The 22,629-nt window shown below is 36.8% G+C and overlaps 2 protein-coding genes across 3 annotated transcripts; one reads left to right on the top strand and one right to left on the bottom strand.

Moving 5' to 3' along the window:
• Positions 1-6,742: 6,742 nt before the first annotated feature.
• Positions 6,743-8,226, top strand: LOC131440622 (tryptophan--tRNA ligase, cytoplasmic). 2 transcript variants are annotated; one of them, XM_058612063.1, is made up of 4 exons: positions 6,743-6,995; positions 7,046-7,274; positions 7,327-7,577; positions 7,637-7,771. In XM_058612063.1, exons 1-4 carry the CDS (start codon positions 6,869-6,871, stop codon positions 7,654-7,656), a joined length of 627 nt encoding a protein of 208 aa, XP_058468046.1. In that variant the 5' UTR covers positions 6,743-6,868; the 3' UTR covers positions 7,657-7,771. The 2 variants fall into 2 exon arrangements, with proteins under 2 accessions (XP_058468046.1, XP_058468045.1); XM_058612062.1 differs by having other exon boundaries at positions 7,327-8,226.
• An 830-nt stretch (positions 8,227-9,056) lies between these two features.
• Positions 9,057-10,005, bottom strand: LOC131440621 (U1 small nuclear ribonucleoprotein C). The gene is made up of 2 exons (XM_058612061.1): positions 9,516-10,005; positions 9,057-9,207 (listed from the first exon to the last, which is right to left on the bottom strand). Exons 1-2 carry the CDS (start codon positions 9,898-9,900, stop codon positions 9,131-9,133), a joined length of 462 nt encoding a protein of 153 aa, XP_058468044.1. The 5' UTR covers positions 9,901-10,005; the 3' UTR covers positions 9,057-9,130.
• Positions 10,006-22,629: the final 12,624 nt, after the last annotated feature.

Below are 22,629 nucleotides of genomic sequence, written 5' to 3'. Positions count from 1 at the left end.
TATTGGTACAGCCAGAATGGTTCAAATAAAATGAAGGTTTTTTCTTTATATTGAGTACACGTAGGTCGGTATCAGTCATAGGGAAACTTTAAGGAAAATGTGCGATTTAACAATTGAGTAATACGAACTAAACTCTCTCGGAGACAGATCACTCTTATGTTTTTCGTTTTCTCCAGACATCCAGACGAATATTCCCATGATTATAATTTTCCGACTTCTTCGGTAGTGATCCATCCATAGTCCACGATTGTTTTTTCCTCAACCTATTCGTTCTGCTTGTCTATATTTTTTTTTTATTCAAGCTGCTTTCTGCGCAGTTTCGCTGCAAAACTCGACGAGTTTCTTACAGCCGCAGCATCGCACAGAAGCTGGATACGATCTCGATCGAAACTATGGATTTGATCCGTATTATTTTCGTCCTCACTTTCGTACTCCATTAATACTGTCATCGATTCTACGCTATTTGGTGTGCGACGACCTCAGATATTGTTGGCTATGTCCAGTTGTTTTGCTAGAATAGAATTCGTCTCTTTCATTGAGCTCAGCTCTTGTCGATTTTTTCCATCTGTTTAGTCGATATCTGAAAGATCCCATTGTAAGTAACGGCTGTTTCTTGTGAGTAAGTTGTGTACTTCTGCTCATACATGTACAGCTCGGAATATTTTCTTCGTATATACTCCAATTCATGATCGATTCGGGAAAGTATCCCAATGCCTCGCTCAAGTTTTCAGGGACATCAAACAAAACACAAATCTAACCTGAATATACATTCGAAATATTTATTTGAATAATAAACAGTACCCACGGTAACAATAATCTTCAATTTCAAGTGTTGCCAGTTATCTGGTTATTTTTCCAAAGTTCATTGTCACAGTGACAGTGTACCTTTTACATTGTACCGCATATGGCAAAATGTGTCCTCGAAAATTTGTCGAAGTACTCCGTATTATAATTTGTATTTGGTAAGAGTCCATAAAGACAAAATCCGCGTTGTAGTCGATTCCTTAAAGCAGGCTAACGAGATTGTTGTTTGTGGATTATTTACCCGCGAATATCGCGTATATATTCCTTCGAAAGATGCTGAAATAGACGGTGTTATCACCGAAGCGGGTCTTTCGGTTAAAGAGTTGCTTGAGCATGGAGTTGGACGTTCTAAAAACTCTATGCTTGAGGGAGGGAGTAAGGATACTCGAGTGCAAGCAATTGTACTCAGCATCTTTCGAAGAAGGAAACAAAACTTATCGACCTTCAGATTCGTATCGAGTAACATTCGCTGGATCTGCCTTGCCTAGCCATGTCCACATCGATAGAGTTCGCCTTCCTGTTCGGCTTTTCATACCAAATGTTATGAATTGCACGAACTGCAAAAAATTTGGCCACACAGCTACTTACTGTAGTAATAAGTCGAAATGTATAAAATGTTAAGGGCCTCAAGGATAATCTTTGCGATAAAGATATTGAAAAATGTGTTTATTGTGGGGAGAGTCCTCATGATGATCTTTCAGTATGCGCTGCATTTAAGTTGCGTAAGGACAAAATGAAGCTTTATGTCCCACCTTTGGAATCCGGAAACAAAATCAAATTCAAGTTTTCAAATCTTGCGGAACCAGAGGAATCTGACTCTGACGGAAATAGTGAAGATACCTCGTTTGTCACTCCTCAAGGGTCTGTTGAGAGGAGATTAAAAAACCACAAAATACCAAAAAAGACACCTAAAATTACACCTTCAAAAAAAGATCCCCGTGTTAAATCTAAAAAGCCAAATTTGAAACCAAAAACTGTGTTCCTAAAAATTACTCGTTGCTCGACTTCAATTGGACTAGATTGCACCTGGAAAGTATTTCTTGATTTACACGGTAGCGATCATTTACCAATCATCATCTCAATTAGCATTAACAAAGGCATTGCTAATTCAGTTAATATTCCTTATGATTTGACAAAAAATATTGGATTAAATTCCAAAGTAATATGTCAAGTATCTTAAATTCAATGGAAGAGCTCCCTCCACTTGAAGAATATGACTTCCTCGTTTGTTCGATTCTGGAGGCCGCTGAACAAACACAAACCAAACGATTTCTTGGTCCATCGTCTAACAGAAGACCTCCAAACCCTTGGTGGGACAAAGAGTGCTCAGATGCTAAACACGCGAAACAAAATGCTTTCAAGACGTTTTTAAAACGAATAGGAGGAACTCCTCAGAATTTTGAAAAATTCTTGGTTTTAGGAACCAAGTACAAGAACATACTTCGGGTCAAAAAATGCAGCTATTGGAGACATTTTGTGGAAGGTTTGTCAAGAGAAACCTCAATTAGCACTCTTTGGAATACGGCCAGACGAATGAGGAATCGTAACGTAGGAAATGAGTGAGGAATACTCGAATAGATGGGTATTTGATTTTGCGAGGAAAGTTTGTCCAGATTCTGTTCCTACGCATAGCATTATTAGGGAGTCTTCTCCAAATGATGATTCCATTGATAGCCCCTTTTCAATGATGGAATTTTCCATAGCACTCATGTATTGTAACAATAACGCTCGCTCCTGGATTGGACAGAATTAAATTCAACTTGGTGAAGAATCTGCCCAATCTCGCAAAAAGACGTTTGTTGGAATTGTTCAACAAGTTTCTTGAGCAAAATATTGTTCCACCTGACTGGAGGCAAGTGAAATTTATCGCCATTCAGAAGCCGGGGAAACCAGGTTCCAATCACAACTCATATAGACCCATTGAAATGTTGTCCTGCATCAGATAATTGTTCGAAAAATTATTCTTCGACGTCTCGACACTTGGGTCGAGACGAAAGGTTTGTTGTCAGATACTCAATTTGGCTTCCGAAGAAATAAAGGGACGAATGATTGCCAAAAACAACAAATGGCCTCTGTATTTTTAGACATTAAAGGAGCATTTGATTCAGTTTCCATTGATGTTCTTTCAGACAAGCTCCACCAACATAGACTTCCAGCGCTTATAAATAATTATTTTTACAATCTTTTGTGAGAGAAGTGCATGTATTTTTCATATGGCGATTTGGCAACAATCAGAATTAGCTACACGGGTCTCCCGCAAGGCTCATGGCTCAGTCCGCTCCTGTATAATTTCTATGTAAACGACATTGACAGCTGTCTCGTAACCCAAGTACACTAAGACAATTGGTAGATGATGGCGTGGTTTGAGTTACTGGACCCAAAGCTATTGATCTGCAAAAACCATTGCAAGATACCTTAGATAAATTGTCCGTTTGGGCTGTTCATCTGGGTATCGAATTGCGGAGAAAACAGAGCTGGTCGTCTTTTCAAGAAAGCATGATCGGACGTCTACGATGGGCTGGGCATGTCTTAAGAATGTCGGACGACAGCCCAGTGAAAATGGTTCTTGAATCTAATCCGACTGGTACAAGAAGAAGAGGAGCGCAGCGAGCAAGCTGGATCGATCAAGTGGAGGGTGATCCCAGAAGCATCCGCGCCTTGAGTGGCTGGCGACGAGCAGCCATGGACCGAGTTATGTGGAGACGTATGCTTGATACAGCAAAGGACACCCCAGGCCTATAGCTGTTAGGTAAGGTAAGTATGATCCCGCGCAATTTCAGCTTCATATGATGGGAAGAATGATTCAACAGGTTTTGACTTTCAAGTGATGGAATATGGATGCGTTTGCTTTCGTTCCGCTGCAAACTCTCATATTATCAAACTTGAGCGAATTCAGTATCGTTATTTGCGAATTGCCTTGGGCTGCATGCAGGCCCGTACCCAGGATTTCGTTTCGGGAGGGGCCCAAAGATAAAAAAAAATTATGTTACTGAAGATTGCTTATGTACCTAATTTTCGGAGTGCCTTTTATGGGTGTTTCTAACAGACACTTTAAACTTTTCCATTTGAACTGTTATTGTATTACATTTCTTTACGTTAACTGTCTTGTTATTCCTGTAACAAATGTCTGAAATCTTCTATATAATTCTATACCTGTTTTTGATTTCGGGAGGGGCCAGGGCCCCTCGGGCCCCCCCTCTGGGTACGTGACTGGCTGCATGTATTCGACACATACAATGAGTCTTGAAGTTCTGGCGGGAGTTCTTCCATTGAAAGATCGTTTTTGGGAGCTTTCATTGCGACTGCTAATAAGATGTGAGGTACTGAATCCCCTGGTTTTTAGTATCTTCGAATAATTAGTCGAGCTTCAATTTCAAACAAGATTTATGACAGTATATATTGACCATATGTCACAGGAAATCAACCCTTCAAGATATATTTCTATCTGTGACAGCCTCCTAAATGTCCCTGAATCAACTTTATTTTTCGACACATCCATGCAGCGCGAAGTGCGTGGAATCCCGGAACACCTACGCTCGATGGAAATTCCAAAAATATTTTCAAGTAAGTTCAGGCATATTCACTCTGAGAAAATGTTTTGCTACTGGGTTTGGTATATTCAACAATAATGTTTCGGTTTCATTTAGGCTTCAAGAACCTGCATCTGTTTATATAGCACAGTTAGCAGCAGTTCATTATAGTTTGAGTGTAATCGTCACATTATCTCCAAACCATTATTTTCTCTTCACAGATAGTCTGAGTGCAATTGAAACCATTCGCTCAAACGCTGCTCGCAAAAATGAACCGTTTTTCTTGGGCAAAATAAAACAGTGTCTGAACGACATATTGAATAGTAATTATCAAATCACAATAGGCAATGAAAGAGCCGATAGTTTTGCCAAACGTGGTGCTATTGAAGGTGAAATTTATGAGCGACCGATTGTTTTCAACGAATTTTATAGGGCGACTCGCCAAAGAACACTTGTCGTTCCGTGCTTCTTGGGATAAAGGTGATCTGGGTCGGTGGATGCACTCAATTAAAATATCGACAAAGGCATGGTTCAAGGGACTGGATGTGAGTAGGGACTTCATTCGTTTGATGTCCAGACTCATGTCCAATCACTACACGTTAGATGCACATCTCCTTCGAATTGGACTTTCTGAAACTAATCATTGTGCTTGTGGCGAAGGCTATCGCGATATTGATCATGTCGTTTGGACATGCGTACAGTATCGTGATGTCAGATCTCAACTATTAAATTCCTACCCAAGGTAGACTATCCAATGTCACAGTTCGAGACATTCTTGCTTGTCGTGACCTTTCTTACATGAAACTTCTTTATCATTCCATAAAGACAATTGAAGTTTCAATTTAATAATTGACCCTTTTGAGGGTTAGTTCTGACTCCTACTGCGTCCTTTAGTTCATCCAATAGCAAAATTTTAATAAAAATGATGTGCTGACAAAAACAAAAAGGTTACGAAATGAACAACAATATGTATATAATTCAGCTTATTTTATAATTTATAGCAGTTAATCGCTTGGTTCAAATAATGTTCTTAAGTAGATTTAATAATAAATAACGAAATACCTAATATGATATTGAGATATAAAAGGAATATGTTTTATTAAATTCATATCTTTGTGACTATATTAGTATTATATTAGGATAAGAATTCTATGTAAAAGTGATGATACGGCGAAGAAAAATTTATGTAAATTGCCTTAAGAAATAAACGTATTTATGGAAAAAATGAGTTTTTTCAGCAAAGTAAATTCTGAATTTCAACTAATTTAATAGTTATTTTGGAAATATTGCTGTTACAATCAACTAATTCAAAAAGAGTGATGTGAATTAGGCGCCTAGCTAATTTCGGTCGTTCCGTGCTTAGTTGAAGTGCGTTCTCTTTTAAAAGTGAAAAAGAAATCCGTTTTTGGTGACATTCAACAGTCTGTGCTTCGGTTCTTTTAGAATCTAAAGCATTTTACAATTATCTAAGGGTTTCACTTGAATTGGATGATTTACTAGTAAATGTAAATAAATGTAAATTTTTAAAGTGATTTGATCCTTGTCGATAGCAGTCCGACGTCAATCTTCCGGTTTTGTCTCTGGCTTTACCTACTCCGAGTTTTTTGCGTTTACATTTCTCGGAAATGACCGGGCAGATTTCTACAAAACTAAGATCCAAATAATATCTCTTGCAAACCAGTAGAACTACGGGCATTCACTTTTCTCAGAGATGGCTGGGCCATTTTTTTTACAAATTTGAATCCAAACGAAAGGTCTTGTGGCCTTATTCTATCAGCTAGCTCGGGCACTTTTGGAAATATTTAATATTGATACTTAAGAGAAACCTTTTCAGCAGTATGCAAACTTGGTCATCTATTCGAAATAATTTAGTGAATCTATACTAACTCATACTCTATTTTTTTTATTATTCGACTATGACTCATTTACCAGAGCAACCAGTGAATATATCCCCAGCAGTATGAAAGATTGGCATATCCCATTTTCAAATATTTTTTAACCTTTGATTTTGAAATGGAATAATTCGTTTAATATTAAACACATTTTAAATATAAACGTTTGCTTTTTAGTTTCTTTCCTTTTTCAATAAAAAGAAACTTTTTTTATCAACGATATATTTAATAAGGCACACTGCCTCAGATCTAAGATGCCGAGGCCAATATAAAAACACTTGATTTCATTCAATTTTTTACTGCATTTCAAGAATCCTCTTCTTTAGTTGGACAACTTTCCTTTTAGTCGTTGAATTCCAATTTTTGCAATTCCCACCACTAGGGCGCGGGGCGCAACGTGGCGGACTTTTTTTTAATAGGGATTCTTATCTACATGAGCTTTTTTTCCACCGAAATTTTTGTTGTGAGAGTTTTTAGGATGAGAGTTTTGATCGGTGAGAGTTTTGGTCACTGTCGAGCTTTGGTCGGTGAGTTGACAGAAGTCATCGTGACACCGACGCACGTTTTTTTGTTTTTTTTAGATAAAAGACCTAAATATATATTTCTCACATATTGCACATTTTTTATTATTCACAATCGAAGATGGGTGACAAACTGCCAGTGACAGATAAACAAATTTCCAACAGTCCGGAAGATGATAATGATATTGTTGATCCATGGACAGTAATAAGTAAATCAGACGCTGGAGTGGATTATGATAAATTGATTAGTAAGTAAGGTTTGTTATGAAAAAATAACGTTACATGGTCAACGTTACAGAACGATTTGGTTGCACGTACATCGATTCGGAGTTAATTGAACGAATAGAAAGAATATCAAAAACACCAATACATCCGTTGATTAAACGTGGCATTTTCTTTTCTCATCGGGATTTACATGCATTATTGAACATGGTTGAGGCCGGAAAGAAATTTTATCTCTACACTGGACGAGGGCCTTCATCTGACTCAATGCATGTAGGTCATCTCATTCCGTTCATTGTTACAAAGTCAGTAGTCAAAAGTCAATATTCAAAAGTGCTGTACTAATTATTTTATTAGATGGTTACAGGAGGCATTCGATGTTCCACTTGTGATCCAGATGACAGATGACGAGAAGACACTGTGGAAAAATCTGTCTGTAGAGGAGACAATGAAAATGGCACGAGAAAACGCCAAAGATATTATAGCACTAGGATTCGATGTAAACAAGACGTTTATTTTTTCAAATCTAGATTATATGGGCCGTTGTGCTGCATTTTACCAAAATGTTATACGTATTCAAAAATGTGTAACTTTCAATCAGGTGAAAGGTATATTCGGATTTTGTGATTCTGATGTAATAGGAAAAATTAGTTTTCCTGCTATACAGGCTGCTCCGGCTTTTTCTAGTACATTCCCATTTATATTTGGTGCAGACAAGGTACCAGTACTAATTCCTTGTGCAATAGATCAGGATCCATACTTTCGTATGACAAGAGATGTCTCACCAAGATTGGGATTTATCAAACCTGCACTTATTCATTCCTGTTTTTTTCCTGCTTTACAAGGAGCCAAGACAAAAATGTCTGCAAGTGACGTTAATTCGGCTGTATTTCTAACTGATACACCGAAGCAGATTAAAACCAAAATCAATAAGTACGCGTTTTCCGGAGGAAGATCAACACTGGAAGAACACCGTAAATATGGTGGTAATATCGACGTCGATGTAAGTTACCAATTACTGCGTTTTTTTCTTTATGATGACGAGAAACTTGAATCCATCAAAACGGCTTATGCGAATGGAGAGTTGCTAAGTGGAGAGATGAAAAAAATTGCCGTGGAAACACTACAACCCATTGTTGCTGATCATCAGACGAAACGAAAGGAAGTGACTGATGAAATTTTGAATCAATTTATGACTCCTAGAAAACTGAACTACGATTTTCAAACTGTAATATATTAAAAAGAATTTGTTACTAACTCTTCTTTCATGTCTTTTGTTACTTAAATGTTCAAGCAAAGTTAAGTCTTATTCAATATTTGCATAATTTTTACATTCGACATAAATTCTGACAATGATTGTATCAATAGCTATTTCATTGGTCGGGTCACCATATTATATTACACATTACCTTGACCTAAAATCAACGAACTCCGATGTGATTGGTTCCCACACTTTGATTCGCCCATAAGGAACTATATCATCAAAATTTATGTGAAAAAAGTGCAATCGCGGACTCCTTTGGAACCATAACCGCGGACCCTCGAAAAATTACACACGAGTTTGAGAAAACGGAAACACTATTTAAAAAAAAACATTGAAATTGAGGCAACACAAGTGCTCCTAGAAACAATTACTGGCCGAAAAGAATTATTCTCGGCCCTCTTAAAACTACTTCGCGGACCTCCAGAAGTCCGCGGATTACAGGTTGGCAATAGCTTTTCAATATTTGTGAATATGAATGGTTCCGGTACTGTAGAACTTGCATTGATCTAGTTTCTTCGAATTTTCGCTAATGTAGTGCAAAAAAATTGTTTTCTGCTTTCAGTAACGAGTAAAATGTTTAAAGCAGCAGAACATAATGAAAATAGTTTAAGTAACAAGAGTAAAATCATATATATATATATATATATATATATATATATATATATATATATATATATATATATATATATATATATATATATATATATATATATATATATATATATATATATATATATATATATATATATAACTTTTCGACAAGACCGATCTTAATATATGGTCTTTTCATATGTTATTACAATGTTGAATAATTTTTGTACAATTCACATGAAAGAACGTAATTATTTATTGCTGATATTTTAAAGTGAATTACAGAAACATAAAGTACTTCTTATTTTACGCTTTTTGATTCATCTGTGGTGGAGGCGCATTCATCATAGGGGGTCGCATTCCCATTCCGATAGGAGGCATTCCTGATAAACCAAAAACATGTTAAATTCCCAAATCCAAATATTTCTGTATAAAATGTTCAAAACGACGTATGTAACAATGAGATTCTCTTCGTTTACTTTCTTTTTGATTATCACGGCACTCTTAGCAATCCTTCTCTCCAATCATTTACCGATAATAATAACTAAAGCTATCATCTTTTAATCTGCTCTGGAGAATTTACCGAAAAAAGCAGGAATATATCGCAATAATCGAAAGAGAAAGTAAACAAAGAGAATCTCTCATTGTTGCATACGTCGTTTTGAACATTTTATATAGATTTTGCTCTCACCCATTGGCATCATCATCGGGGGACGCATTCCCATATGACCAATAGCAGGACCAAGCGGAGCACCATTAGGTCCCATCAGTAGAGGTGGGCCTCCACCAGGCATTGACGGCATCATTCCTGGTCGAGTTGGCATTCCCAATTGTGGAGGAGGAATCGCCACATTAGGTTTGGGCGGTCCAGTAGTAAATGGGTTCTGAGCAATTTTTCCTGCTTTAAAGGCAGCCGTTGTAGCATCAATCAAATGCTGCGCTTGCTCTTCCATCCATTTTTGGTAATAGAACTTTACGTTGTCTTTGTGTTTACGGCCCGTGCAGTGCGTTTTCCGAACGCTAGGTGAGTCATGAGTCAAGTATGTATCACAATAATCGCAATAATATTTCGGCATACTACTTATTTAAATCTCTTCTGAAAAATACTAAATCTATAAACCTATTGAGTAATTTGACGTCTCTGTTATTCACACCGATAAAGAGTGCACTCACGATGTAAAATACCTGGTGATCACTTTTTTCTATGTGTTAGTGCGGTTGTCATTTTATTTTGGAATAACAGAGAGACGTGAAGAAGAAAAAACATAAACAAATGACGTTTCGGGAGTTGTTTTTATGAAAATATTTAGTTGGTTCTGTTTGCGAAAATATTGGCAGTGAAATGCGGTGTTTTGTTCCGGGATGTTTCAATCGTTTTCATCACCTGCATTTGAAACGCCACCCACAGCACAATCGCTCCATTATTCATAATAACTGTAATAGATACCATAGTGCGATCCGCCAAATCCTTCCTCCAACGAAATGAACAGAATCGGATGTGTGTAAAATTCTCTATATTTCGACGTAACCTTGCAAGCCCTTGAAGAAAAAATGTCCAGATTTTCAATTAGTGCCAACGATTCGCCAGGCTGCGCGACAACTAGAGTAACTTAGAAGTGAAATCCCGATCTGAAATGGTCATTTGTTTATGTTTACATGCTTGAATCCCGGCGCGCCATACTTAATTTCGTGAGAAAATTACCAACACAACCAAACCTGTCTTACTACGTCACCAGTGTATTTTACGTCGTGGAGTGCACTGATCTATTCACTATTCATATACGAAATTAGAATGTGTGCGAGCCGAAGTCAAAGTTTGTTGTGAGCAGAGATGCCATTTATACAGATTTTCACATACGCATACAGACTTAATACAGAGTACAGATTTTATACAGATTTCCTAAACTTAATACAGATTTATACAGATTTCACAAAAATTAAGAAAGAAAAAAAATCAAACTATTCCGTCTAAGCTATCTATTAGTATCCACTGCAATCAGAGCTTAAAATTGTCACACATTATCAATGAATGAAACCATTTCAGCAGTCTCATTTTCAATGTTTTACTGTCTCATTCGCAAATGACCGACACCAGAACAAACGAAGAGAGACGAAGCATTTTAGTTTCTCATCGAAAAAATGAGAGAGCATAATTGCCAACGTCACTCTTCCCTCTATGACAAGACGAAACCAAACTAACGTCTTCAGGTAGCAACAGCAGAATTGAAATTTTCATTCTTTCATCGATGTATTGAAAGTATGTGACGCTTGGCTATAAAAAGTGACTAAAATATGGCAAATCGAAGTAATTACATCCCAGAACTTCTTTGGAAACCAAAACTACTACAAATTTGAGCACCAACAGTTAAAACTTATTGTGAAACCTTTTTCTGTCGTTTTCAATTCTAACAGCTTTGGTTGAATATCGACACTGAATACTATAGGATTTTCACTGAAAACTGCAAATGACTGAAAGAGCAAATGAAAGAAAAAACACAATTTTGAAACTACTGTCCCGTTTATGTCATTGACTGGACATGGATTTCGTTCTCATAGTTTGCAAGCGAAACTGAGAGTGACAATAATTTCTTGTCATTTTCGTTTATTTTTCAGTCAATGAAAATGACTTTTATTAGCTCTGACTGCAATAGTGATGAAGTAAAAGTTTATTAATGAAAAATCAGCCGTATTACCACCAGTCATTTGAAAGTACACTGATTACGTTGAGCCCCTCGCGTTTCGGGCCCCAAACACTGCGATGTTTTGATATTCATCGCGACTCAAATTGTGAAAATTACCTCCACTTGATGTCCCAAAACACTATCTGATGCATTTCAGGTAAACCGAAAAGTTATTGTGAGAGAATCGATTTAAAAATCTCTAATTTTCATGCAGTAAACGAAGTAAATCATAAAAAGATTTTATTACTGATTGTTTATTTACGTTGCAATCAGCTGACTTTGAAGTTCCGATTTAGATCTCAACAAGATGGCGTCGTGACAGGAGACACAAATTAAAATGGACATATATTGTGAAAACATGTGTTGATCAACCATGTAACGAACAATGAAATACATTTATATTATAATTTGATCTGATATTCAAGAAAGTCATGGCATCATGAAACATTATTGTTAAACTGAGAGTTGAATGATGTGACTTGACGTTCCAAATTGGACGTTGGAATTCCATGTCAACTTATGAAGTCAACATTTTCAAACTAGATAATTGTATGGAATTACAATTCAATTGTTAATAGAAAAGCTATTACATATTTCGTCGTTGAATATTCCTGTGAGGGCGACAATGACTTACGAAGATATAAAGAATAAATGCTCATTGAATTTACCATTATATAACCATAACCTATTGGAATCATTATCATTCAATTGTAGAAATTTCATATGATCAGTGAATACAGATAAATACAGATATTTATACTGAGAAATACACACTGAAATGAAAATCTTATTTATATTCATTAGATTTGTCATATGAATCATTTGCAGAATATAATTCATAGAAATTATATGGAAACTTATAATCTTTATTTAATGTGTACGTCAAATCTAAATGGACGTTATCATAATGAAAGTTATAAAAATATCCCATATAATTCATATGGAAATCCGATGAAAGTCGTGAATAGTTGTGTCCTCGATATTCATCAACTGCTCCAGACCATTTTTTTCAGGAAGTTCCGCATCTCAATGTAATTTCGAATCGCTGACAAGACAGCTCATCCAACTTCGTTCAAGGATATGCGTTAACGGACCATGAAATATATATCCGGTACTTTTCATTACTCTATCTGTCTAGTAAGATTCATTTTTTTATTTTCAGTCTCGGGATCTCACTTCTCTTTCGAAAATATCATGAGGTGTTCCCTTACCGAATGGAATACTAGTGTAGCTTGAATCCTCAAAGAAAAGTAGTAGTTGGCAATTATCTGCTATTCGTATGACCTCCATTGAAAGTTATAAATATATATTTATTTATATATATATATATATATATATATATATATATATATATATATATATATATATATATATATATATATATATATATATATATATATATATATATATATATATATATATATATATATATATATATATATATATATATATATATATATATATAAATAAATTTCATAAAACTAGTCATATCTTATATATGAACCTATCTAAATAAATTCGAAGTGAATATAATATGCGCTTCATAAATTGTTCCAATGTATGTTGTGCGGATATCTAGTAATGGTTATAAGACGCGCCAATAAATTTGACTCAGACTGGAAATTTTATTCGTTATATGGAAATCCTGTAAAAATAACGTTAAGAAGAGTTTTATGTTTCATAAGATTATCTCATATATTTGACATGATGTTGAACACATCTAGTAACTATTATTGGAAATGCTAATAGTGCAAAATCATTAGAATATCATATAATGTAAAAAAGAAAATTTAGCTCAGTGCAGATTTCCTATGAAAATATCTGGCATCTCTGTTTGTGAGTTCAATCTTACACTGAGGTAAAAACATATTTGACTCATAATCATACACTGCGAAAAATGCATATAGAATTTCGTAAGCTATGAACTAATGAACCAAGTAGAAGGTAGTTCCATTACGTGATATAGAGTTTCATGAACGATTTTATTTCTTTCTCAACTGTTCTCTTGGCATCGCAGTGTTTTTTATTGCATATATGTCTTCAATAATTGACACGATGCAGCTCGACAAAATTCACTGGGTTATTTCGACATACTCACACTAACATTATCCGCATACGCATGGCTGTCAGATGGCTGACTAAACGCTGCCAGCGGGAAAAATATGGCTGGCAGACATTCTGGTGACCGACTGCTTCACCGCTGCCAGATATACAACTCCAACGATACAACCGTATCCACCAGGATTTTTCCACATTGAAATCTTTGACATTTTCAGCGAAGGTGAGAAGATGAAAACGCTCGGCTAACTTAGATACAGGCAGAGATGCCAGATATTTTCATAGAAAATCTGTATTGCTTTGTATAAAAAATCTGTATTTATCTGTATTCACTAAAGGAAGGAAAAAATGATGTTTAAAGATGTTATTCCATTAGATTATTGTTATAGAATGGCAGATGCCAGGAGCATTCTTTTATATCGTAAGTCCTTGCCGCACTGACAAGAACATTCAAGGACGAAATTTAATTGTTTTTGGTATCAACCACAATTGAATTGTAAATCCATATACTTTTTCGTTTGAAAATGATGACTTGGAATTCAAACGCCTTATTACGCAACGTCAAATCAGATCATACAACTTTTCAGTTTCATGACACTGCACGAAAAAATTTTCATTTTAATATGGGCAATCAAACACGCTCAGACGGAAAAGTTTCATTATTTCTTTCTTACTTTTCGTGGTATCTGTATAAATCTGTATTTAATTTGAGAAATCTGTATAAAATCTGTACTCTGTATTAAATCTGTATGCGCATGTAAAAATCTGTATAATACAGATAAATCTTTATAAATGGCATCTCTGGATACAGGTGACTTTGTTTTGTCAAATTGGATTTGACAACCGTCACTGAATCAATTTTGGTAGCGGATGGTGACCATGGCTGCCCAGGTAGCCAAAACTAGAGTGCCTATAACCAGAGTGACGACATCTCATCCGTAATGTTGGCAACAATTCAAAACATTCCATTAGCTTTACATTGAATTGACAGGTCGTTTGCTCGTTTGGAACTGGTAGCTGTCATTCCAAACGAACAGCTGTCGCCACTCTGATTATAGTCACTCTAGCCAAAACGCTATGCGGGTAACCTTACAACTACACTGAACTTAATTTCCTTTTTCATATTATATGATATTGTAATGATTTTGCACTATTAGCATTTCCAATGATAGCTACTTGGTGTATTCAACATCATGACAAATATATAAGATTATCTTATGAAACATAAAACTCTTCCTAATGTTATTTCTACAAGAATTTCATATAACGAATGAAATTTCTAGTCTGAGTCAAATTTATAGGAGCGCCTTATAACCATTACTAGATATCCACACAACACACATTGGCACAATTTATGAAGCGCATATTATATTCACTTCGAGTTTATATTGATAAGTTCATCTATAGCATATCACTAGTTTAACAAAATTGTAAATGGCTTTTAATGAAGGTCATCCCTGTTCTATATAGCAGTTATATATAGATCAAATGATTGCTATTTGATTGAACAAGTGATGTGTATATGATTCATATTTATAATACTGGGATTATGGTGTTTAAGGGAATCAAAAACTACAATAACAATAATTGTGTTATCAAAAACTTATTGATATATTTTTCGTATATAAAGCGTTTTATGATATAAATTTATTTTAATATTTCAACTACATTTACTTCTTTGAGACTGGCTTGATTTAATCGGAAATTTACTGTAACCAAACGATTCAGATGTCCTACGAATAGCAGATAAACGCAAACTACTACTTTTTTCGAGGATTTAAGCCATACTAGTGGTCAGTTCCGTAAAGAAGCACCTTCTAATATTTGCGGAGGAGAAGTGGGATCCCGAAATAAAAAATAAAAAAATTAAATCCTCTTACTAGACAGAGTAACGAAACGTACCGGATATTTATTTCAAGGTCCGTTGGGTCGTATTCTGGAAAGAAGTTGAATGAGCTGTATTGTCAGTGATTTAAAATAACATTAAGAAGTTCCCAAAAAACTGTGGGGAGCATTGGATGAATATCGAAGACACAACTCTTTCTTCAGTTTCAAGCCGCATGATTTACGATTATTCTTTCGTAAAAACAAATTCCATTATATGTCTAAGCTTGAGAAAAAAGTGCTTTTTCTTCTTCCTAGTTGAAGATTTTATGTACACTTCCAATAAAGGTTATAAGTTTTCACATAACTTTTATTAAATATAATCAGCATGTGATCTATAGAAAAATATAATGAATATTAACATTATTTTGGCTTAAGTTTTATCGACTTTTCGCATAACTTGTTATAATGTTATGCATTCTTATCAATATCATAAAGATTTTCAATATGTCTTTCAATATAAATTATATGGGATATTCTTATAACCTTCATTATGGTAAAGTCTATTTAGATTTAACGTACACTTCAAATGAAGATTATAAATTTCCATATAACTTCTATAAATTATATTCCACATATGATTCATATGACAAATCTGATGAATATAAATAAGATTTTCATTTCAGTGTACTGAGAATAGCCACACCAACACATTTGCACGTGGATTGGACTATAAACCATTCGCGTTTCAAACCAGCGATGCTAAGTAAAAATATTATCAAGCAAAATTGAAAAAGTTTGTAAACTCGATAAAAATTCTGGGACTTAAGCACAGACTAACAGACAGGACACTCAAATTAGATTCTTCAATTATTTTAACGATCATTTCGAATATTCCTTTATTTGGGACAGTACTCACATGTGTCATGATGGCGCCACGTTACCCTATCAAAAACATTCTGTCTGTCATCTAGACTGTGTTTATTTTTTTCATTTACCAACAGAGTTGCCATTCATACAGAATTACCTGTAATGTATTGATTTGTATACGTCCATGCGAATTTCATGCAGGATACAGATTTAATACATATTGCCAAAACTATATACATAATTGTGCCTACTTCTCATCCTCCAACGCAATTCAAAATCGAACCCGTTTTGTTACAATATTTACTTGCTTCTGGTCTGCCGCCACTCAATTTCGGGTGAAAACTACCAACACAATAAAAAATAGATCTATATGAACAACGTTGAGTCAAATAAATGGTTACCTTCCAACATCGCGAAGAAGTTAAATATATTATCAACGTAATCCAATAATTCATTCATTGCGATTCATTTTCGAATATTTTGATGAAATTAGGCATCCCTGCAAGCAGCTGATCGGTGTTGACAAACGAGGGGAAACCAACTAGTAAAAAAACTTTTACATAACACAAGGGATGTACAGATAGTAAATATTTCGCGCAGTACAATATAGGTGGAACTAGTGCATCACGAAAAATTATTTTTATAAGAATTTACTCATACTGTCATGTCTGTTAGTCTGTGACTTAAGTCCACTGTACAGAATAGAGCAAGAAGTTGGTTCAGCGAACGAAAAAAAAGAGACAATTTTAAACGTCTGTAAATTTTTTTACGAATATCTGCGAAAAATGTGATTTTCAAATATCCGCAACCAAATCATGTTTGCAGCTAATTCTAGAAATGTGCAAATTTCCAGACAACTATGCAGACCTGGCATCTCTGTTTCAGTTTTAAAATTCTCGGTTTATTTTTCAAAAGGGCGTATAAGCAAGTGACAGTTTTTCTTTTTTCTTTTGCCCTTTTGAAAAATTTACCGAGAACTGACAAAAGAAGTAGAGTTACCATATTCACAGATTTTTCTGCAAACCCACAGATTTGTTTGCCTGTTTTACCACACATATTGTGTCACAGAACACAGATTGGTAAATTTGAGAGCTTTCGTTGGTTCTTTTTTGCAGAGCGTAAAAACTATCAATTTAAAAAGCTTTTATTTCGAAAGTGGTTCTGCATTGAGTATAAAAAGCTATTCTTTTCAATTAAGATTATGTTTTTGTTAAAATGATAGTGTACGCATAATATTACAAAAGCTATCTGCATATGTTGCAAATAGTAGACGCATTTGAAATAACAGGTTTCTCTTTCAAAATAAAAACAAGATACAAGATAAAAGATAAAAACTGGTAAGAACAATTTATTTCTAGTAGCCGTTTGCTTCGAGCGTCTGAATAGGAATGATTGAAAATTTTCATGTCAGCCATCGCTTCATTATTTCAAGGGTTGCTTCGCTTACACCCCCTCTCGATCGTTTACTCCTAGCTTCTTTCTTAAATCTTCGAATCTTCCAGCGTCCAAAGCTTTTGTTAAAATGTCCGCCAACTGATTCGTCGTGATTATGGGTTCAATCGATAATCTTCCAGAAAGTACGTGGTCTCGAACAAAATGATGCTTTACATCTATGTGTTTTGCCCGTTTGCACTCCAAATTCTTTGCCATTCCTATAGCCCCGTTGTTGTCTTCGTAGATTGTGACTATTTCGACATTCTTTACACCAATATCGTTCAATATTCCAGTCAGCCAGATTGCTTCAGCTGCAGCAGCGCTCAGAGCCACATACTCTGCTTCGCTTGATGATGTAGCTACTGGTCTGCTTCTTACTGCACCATGATACTGTGCAACCGAATACCTGGTACAAGTAACCACTCACTGATTTCCTGTCAACAGTATCCGCAGCCCAATCTGCGTCAACGTACCCGACAAGTGGGCTTGCTTTATTGGTTTTACAAATTTCAACACCAAGTCCGTCGTATCTTTAAGATAACGGACAATCCGCTTCAACGCGGTCCAATAAGATTGACCAGGTTTCTGCTGAAATCGTCCCAAATACCCTACTTGGTAGCAGATATCGGGTCGAGTCGACATCATAATGTACATGTGACTTCCTAGAAGCTCACGGTAAGGTTCCATAGTGTACGCCATACGTTGATTCCAGTTTCAAGTTTTTCTCCATAGGGGTCCTCGACGAGTTACAGTCTACCAAGCCAAATTTCAACAGGAGCCTCTCAATGTGTGATGCCTGTATAAGCTTTATAATCCCAGCACCTTGATCGTAGGTAATCTTGATGCCCAGAAAATGCTTCATTTCGCCGCAATCCGTCATCGCAAAAACGTCAGACAACTTTTTCTTCAAAGCCAGAACTGTTTCGAGTTTTCGACCGGATATTATCAGATCGTCTACATACAGCACAAGATAAATCGCATCACCTTCATCTTTACTGCACCAAGTGTACAGACAGTAGTCGTGTTTCGATCGCACAAATCCCAGTTTCAAAATATCATTGTTGATGTTGTAAACTTTTCCGTAGTTCGGTTTTCCGCAACTCGACTGCAAATATACTTTTATTGTATCTAATTATTAATGAAATGAAATCAACTTACAAATTAGTTTCCTAACCATCGAATAAATCCAAAGAGAACCACGTGCTTATACAATGAATATCTATATGCTGCTCATAGAATTATTCCGTTAGCAAACATTCTTTTCATTTAATAAACGTACTTACGTATCCGTACTATTTAGATTTAAGTATACATTTTCTTTAGGCTTTTCTAATTAGCTGTGATAACTGTCTGTGATTTTAGGTTATTTAATAGAAATACATAAATTCAATTAGTATTATTAATCAATTCATCGAATAAAATAAACAACCTTGAACTGTAATCGTCTACAGTTAATTACGTAGAATAATCTTTAAATCAAAGAACTGCTTTGAATTGGAAATACAATTAACCTTTAGATTAAATCAGAACAGACGGCTTAACTAGTTTCTAACTTTCTTCTTCTTTATCTTATATGACCTGTCACCATAACTGGATATGACGCATTGCGTCGATATCTTTTCACGTCGATATAATTTGCTCGATCAAAAGGGCCTATCGCCTTTATTCCGCAACACCCCGACCCGTAATACCTTATTCTGTAATGGTCTTACTTCCTTCTAAGATGTCAAGCAGGGCTACTTTGATCGCTGGTCGTTGATATACGCCTGAAGAAGTCTGGACGTCCACTTTTCTTACTTGTCCATCCTTTCCGGGATAAACCTTGACAACGCGACCTCGCAACCAACCATTACGTACTGCTTCGTCTACAATGACCACCGGATCCCCTTCCTGAAGCGGACGCACGTCATTGAACCACTTTGTTCTGCGCGCTATGGTGGGCAGGTAACCCTTAATCCAACCCTTCCAAAACTGGTTGAGCAGATGTTGCATCAGTCTCCAGTTGACTCGCAGCGGTACTTCTTCCTTTATGGATATTCTTGTAGATACGTTGGCACCACTCGAACTCATGAGTAAAAAGTGATTTGGTGTCACGGTTTCATCAGATGGATCTTCTATTGGTACAAAAGTCAGAGGGTGCGAGTTGACTATCATCTCAGCTTCCGATAAAAAGGTCATCAATTCTTCGTCGTTCAAGTGATGTTTATGATGAAGAGATTTCAACGCATCTTTGATCGAACGTACCTTTCTCTCCCACACACCGCCCATGTGAGGGGAGGAAGGAGGGTTAAATAACCACTCAGTTTCCGCGTTGGTAAACACTGGGGCTAGTTTCCTATTGATAGCTTTGATTTCGTCTGCAAGTTCGCGAGAAGCTCCCCGAAAATTTGTTCCATTGTCGCTATAAATTTGCTGCGGAGCTCCTCTGAGAGCCACGAAACGACGAATTGCCATTTTACAGGAATCAGCTGACAAAGTATATACTACTTCCACATGCACGGCGCGAATAGTTAAACACGTAAAGAGTGCCACCCATCGTTTTTCATTAATGCGTCCACGCTTTATGATCAGCGGTCCAAAATAATCCAAGCCCGTAAATGTGAACGGGCGAACGTACGGGGTAATTCTCGTGTGCGGCAATGCAGCCATCTTAGGTTCTGTCGGCCTCACCCGATAGACTTTGCACCACATGCACTGTTTTACGACCTTTTTCACTACGAATCGAAGCTTGGGTATGTAATACCGTTGACGCAGCTCGTTTACGACGATAGCTTCGTTAGCGTGTCCATAACGTTGATGGTATTTAAGGATCAGCAGATTCGTGACGTGGGATTCTTTAGGAACGATTACCGGATTCTTAAAATCGAAGGAATAGTAAGCCGCAGTAATATTGATCCGACTTTGCATACGAACTACACCTTTTTCGTCTAGAAATGGTGACAGCTTTCCGATTGGACTACTTATTTTCAAGGGCTGCTTCTCGCTATTGGGTCTATCAACGTTCTTGTGAAGAATTTTGATTTCTTCGAAATACTTTTGCTTTTGAATTATTCGCCACAAGCTTGCTTCAGCGGCAACAAAATCTGTTTGATTTAAGGTGACGAATCCATTACTTGTCAATCGTTTTTGTTTTATTTGACAACAATGTATAAAATGGTAAATATAGGCAAGTTTTTTTAACAAGTCATCCCATCGCGAAAACTTTGAAAATTGTATGACTGAATCACAAACTGCTGCATGGTGATGCATCACTCTGACTTCTTGCGGTGGGTCTGAAAATCTGGACGGTTGACGTGGCCACTCACACTCCGGTCGAAGTTGAAATGCTGGCCCACTGAACCACGGGTCTCTCGGGTCGAAACAAGGCCCGTTTCCCCATTTGGTACCTTTGTCTGCAGGATTCAGGTTCGATGGGATATACTTCCATTCTTTTATACTGGTTTCCGTCTGAATTTCTGCGACTCGGAAGGCTACAAATTGCCGGTATTTCCGTGGGTCTGCTCTTAGCCAAGAGAGAACTGTTGTTGAATCAGTCCACAGGTAACGTTTCTGGATTGGTATCGAATGATGCTCTTGAATACTTTTGGCAAGTCTTACACCAAGCACACCGGCGCATAATTCGTTGCGTGGTATAGACTGAGGTTTCAAAGGAGTCACTTTCGTCTTGGCAGCTACTAGAGCGCAGCGCGGTACACCGTCGTCAACAATCCTGAAGTAAGCTGCGGCACAATAGGCTAACAAGCTCGCATCAACAAAAACGTGCAGCTCCAGTGTTTCGTAGCTGCTTAACTTGTAGTTCGGAAAGTAGCATCTGGGAATTTGAACTTTCGACAGATTTTGATTCAAACTCACCCAGCGCTGCCAATTTTCGAAATTTTCCATTTTGATTGGGTCATCCCAATCTACACCGGATCTCCAAACGTCCTGTATTAATATTTTTCCGTGCACTGTGTAGTTAGCTACGATGCCGAGTGGATCAAAATGGCTCAACACAACCCTGAGAACCTGCCTCTTGGTGGGTACGACGTTACCAGATAATAACGGTAGAAGATCTTCGCGGAACTGTGTGGCAAATACGAATAAATCCTCCTTGGGTTTCCATGACATTCCAAGCACTCGCTCTGCTAACGTTGACTTCTCTATTGAAAAACGCTTCGCTGTTTCTAAGACGTCGACCCCGACCCGTCGAAGGACTTCCTGAGAATTTGACTGCCAGTTCCGTATCTCAAATCCCGCTTTATCGAAAACGCATCGCACATCTTTTATGATTCGCACTATTTCATCTACCGTATCTCGGCTATCCAGAAAGTCATCAACGTAAGTGTTATTGATGATAGCCGCTGATGCTTCAGGGTACAGCTTTTCGAACTCTTTCGCGTTAGTGTTTTTTACATGTTGCGCCAGACATGGCGAACACGATGCACCAAAGATAACAACGTCCATGACATAAACTGTTGGTGCTTGATCCGACTTTGGGCGGAAGAGAAACCTTTGCGCCTGTCGGTCTTCTTTCCTAACCAATAGCTGGTGAAACATTTGCCGAACATCTCCTACTGCAGCGTACTGCCGTTGGCGGAACTGAAACATAACCTTTAGCAGCGGAGTCAACAAATCTGGTCCAGCTAACAATACTGAGTTCAGAGATACATCTCCCACTCGTGCTGCAGCGTCCCACACGATACGCAATTTTTCCGGCTTGCGAGGATTAGAAACAATACCAAGTGGTAAATACCAAACGAGATAATTTTCCGAATTACGCAACTCGTTCTCTGTTGCTTTGTGGGCATAACCTCGCTGCAGATACTCGTCAATTTGCTCTAAGATTTTCGATTTCAGGCTTTGATCTTTACAGATTTTTTTCTCCAAGCAAACTAAACGACGCGTGGCCATTGCGTAACTATCTGGCAGGTCAATAGTATCACTCTTCCATAGCAACCC

This window comes from Malaya genurostris, chromosome 1, assembly GCF_030247185.1.
Source record: "Malaya genurostris strain Urasoe2022 chromosome 1, Malgen_1.1, whole genome shotgun sequence".
Classification (NCBI taxonomy): domain Eukaryota; kingdom Metazoa; phylum Arthropoda; class Insecta; order Diptera; family Culicidae; genus Malaya; species Malaya genurostris.
Note: the sequence above shows the minus strand (reverse complement) of the source record. Positions and strands in the feature narration are given on the sequence as shown.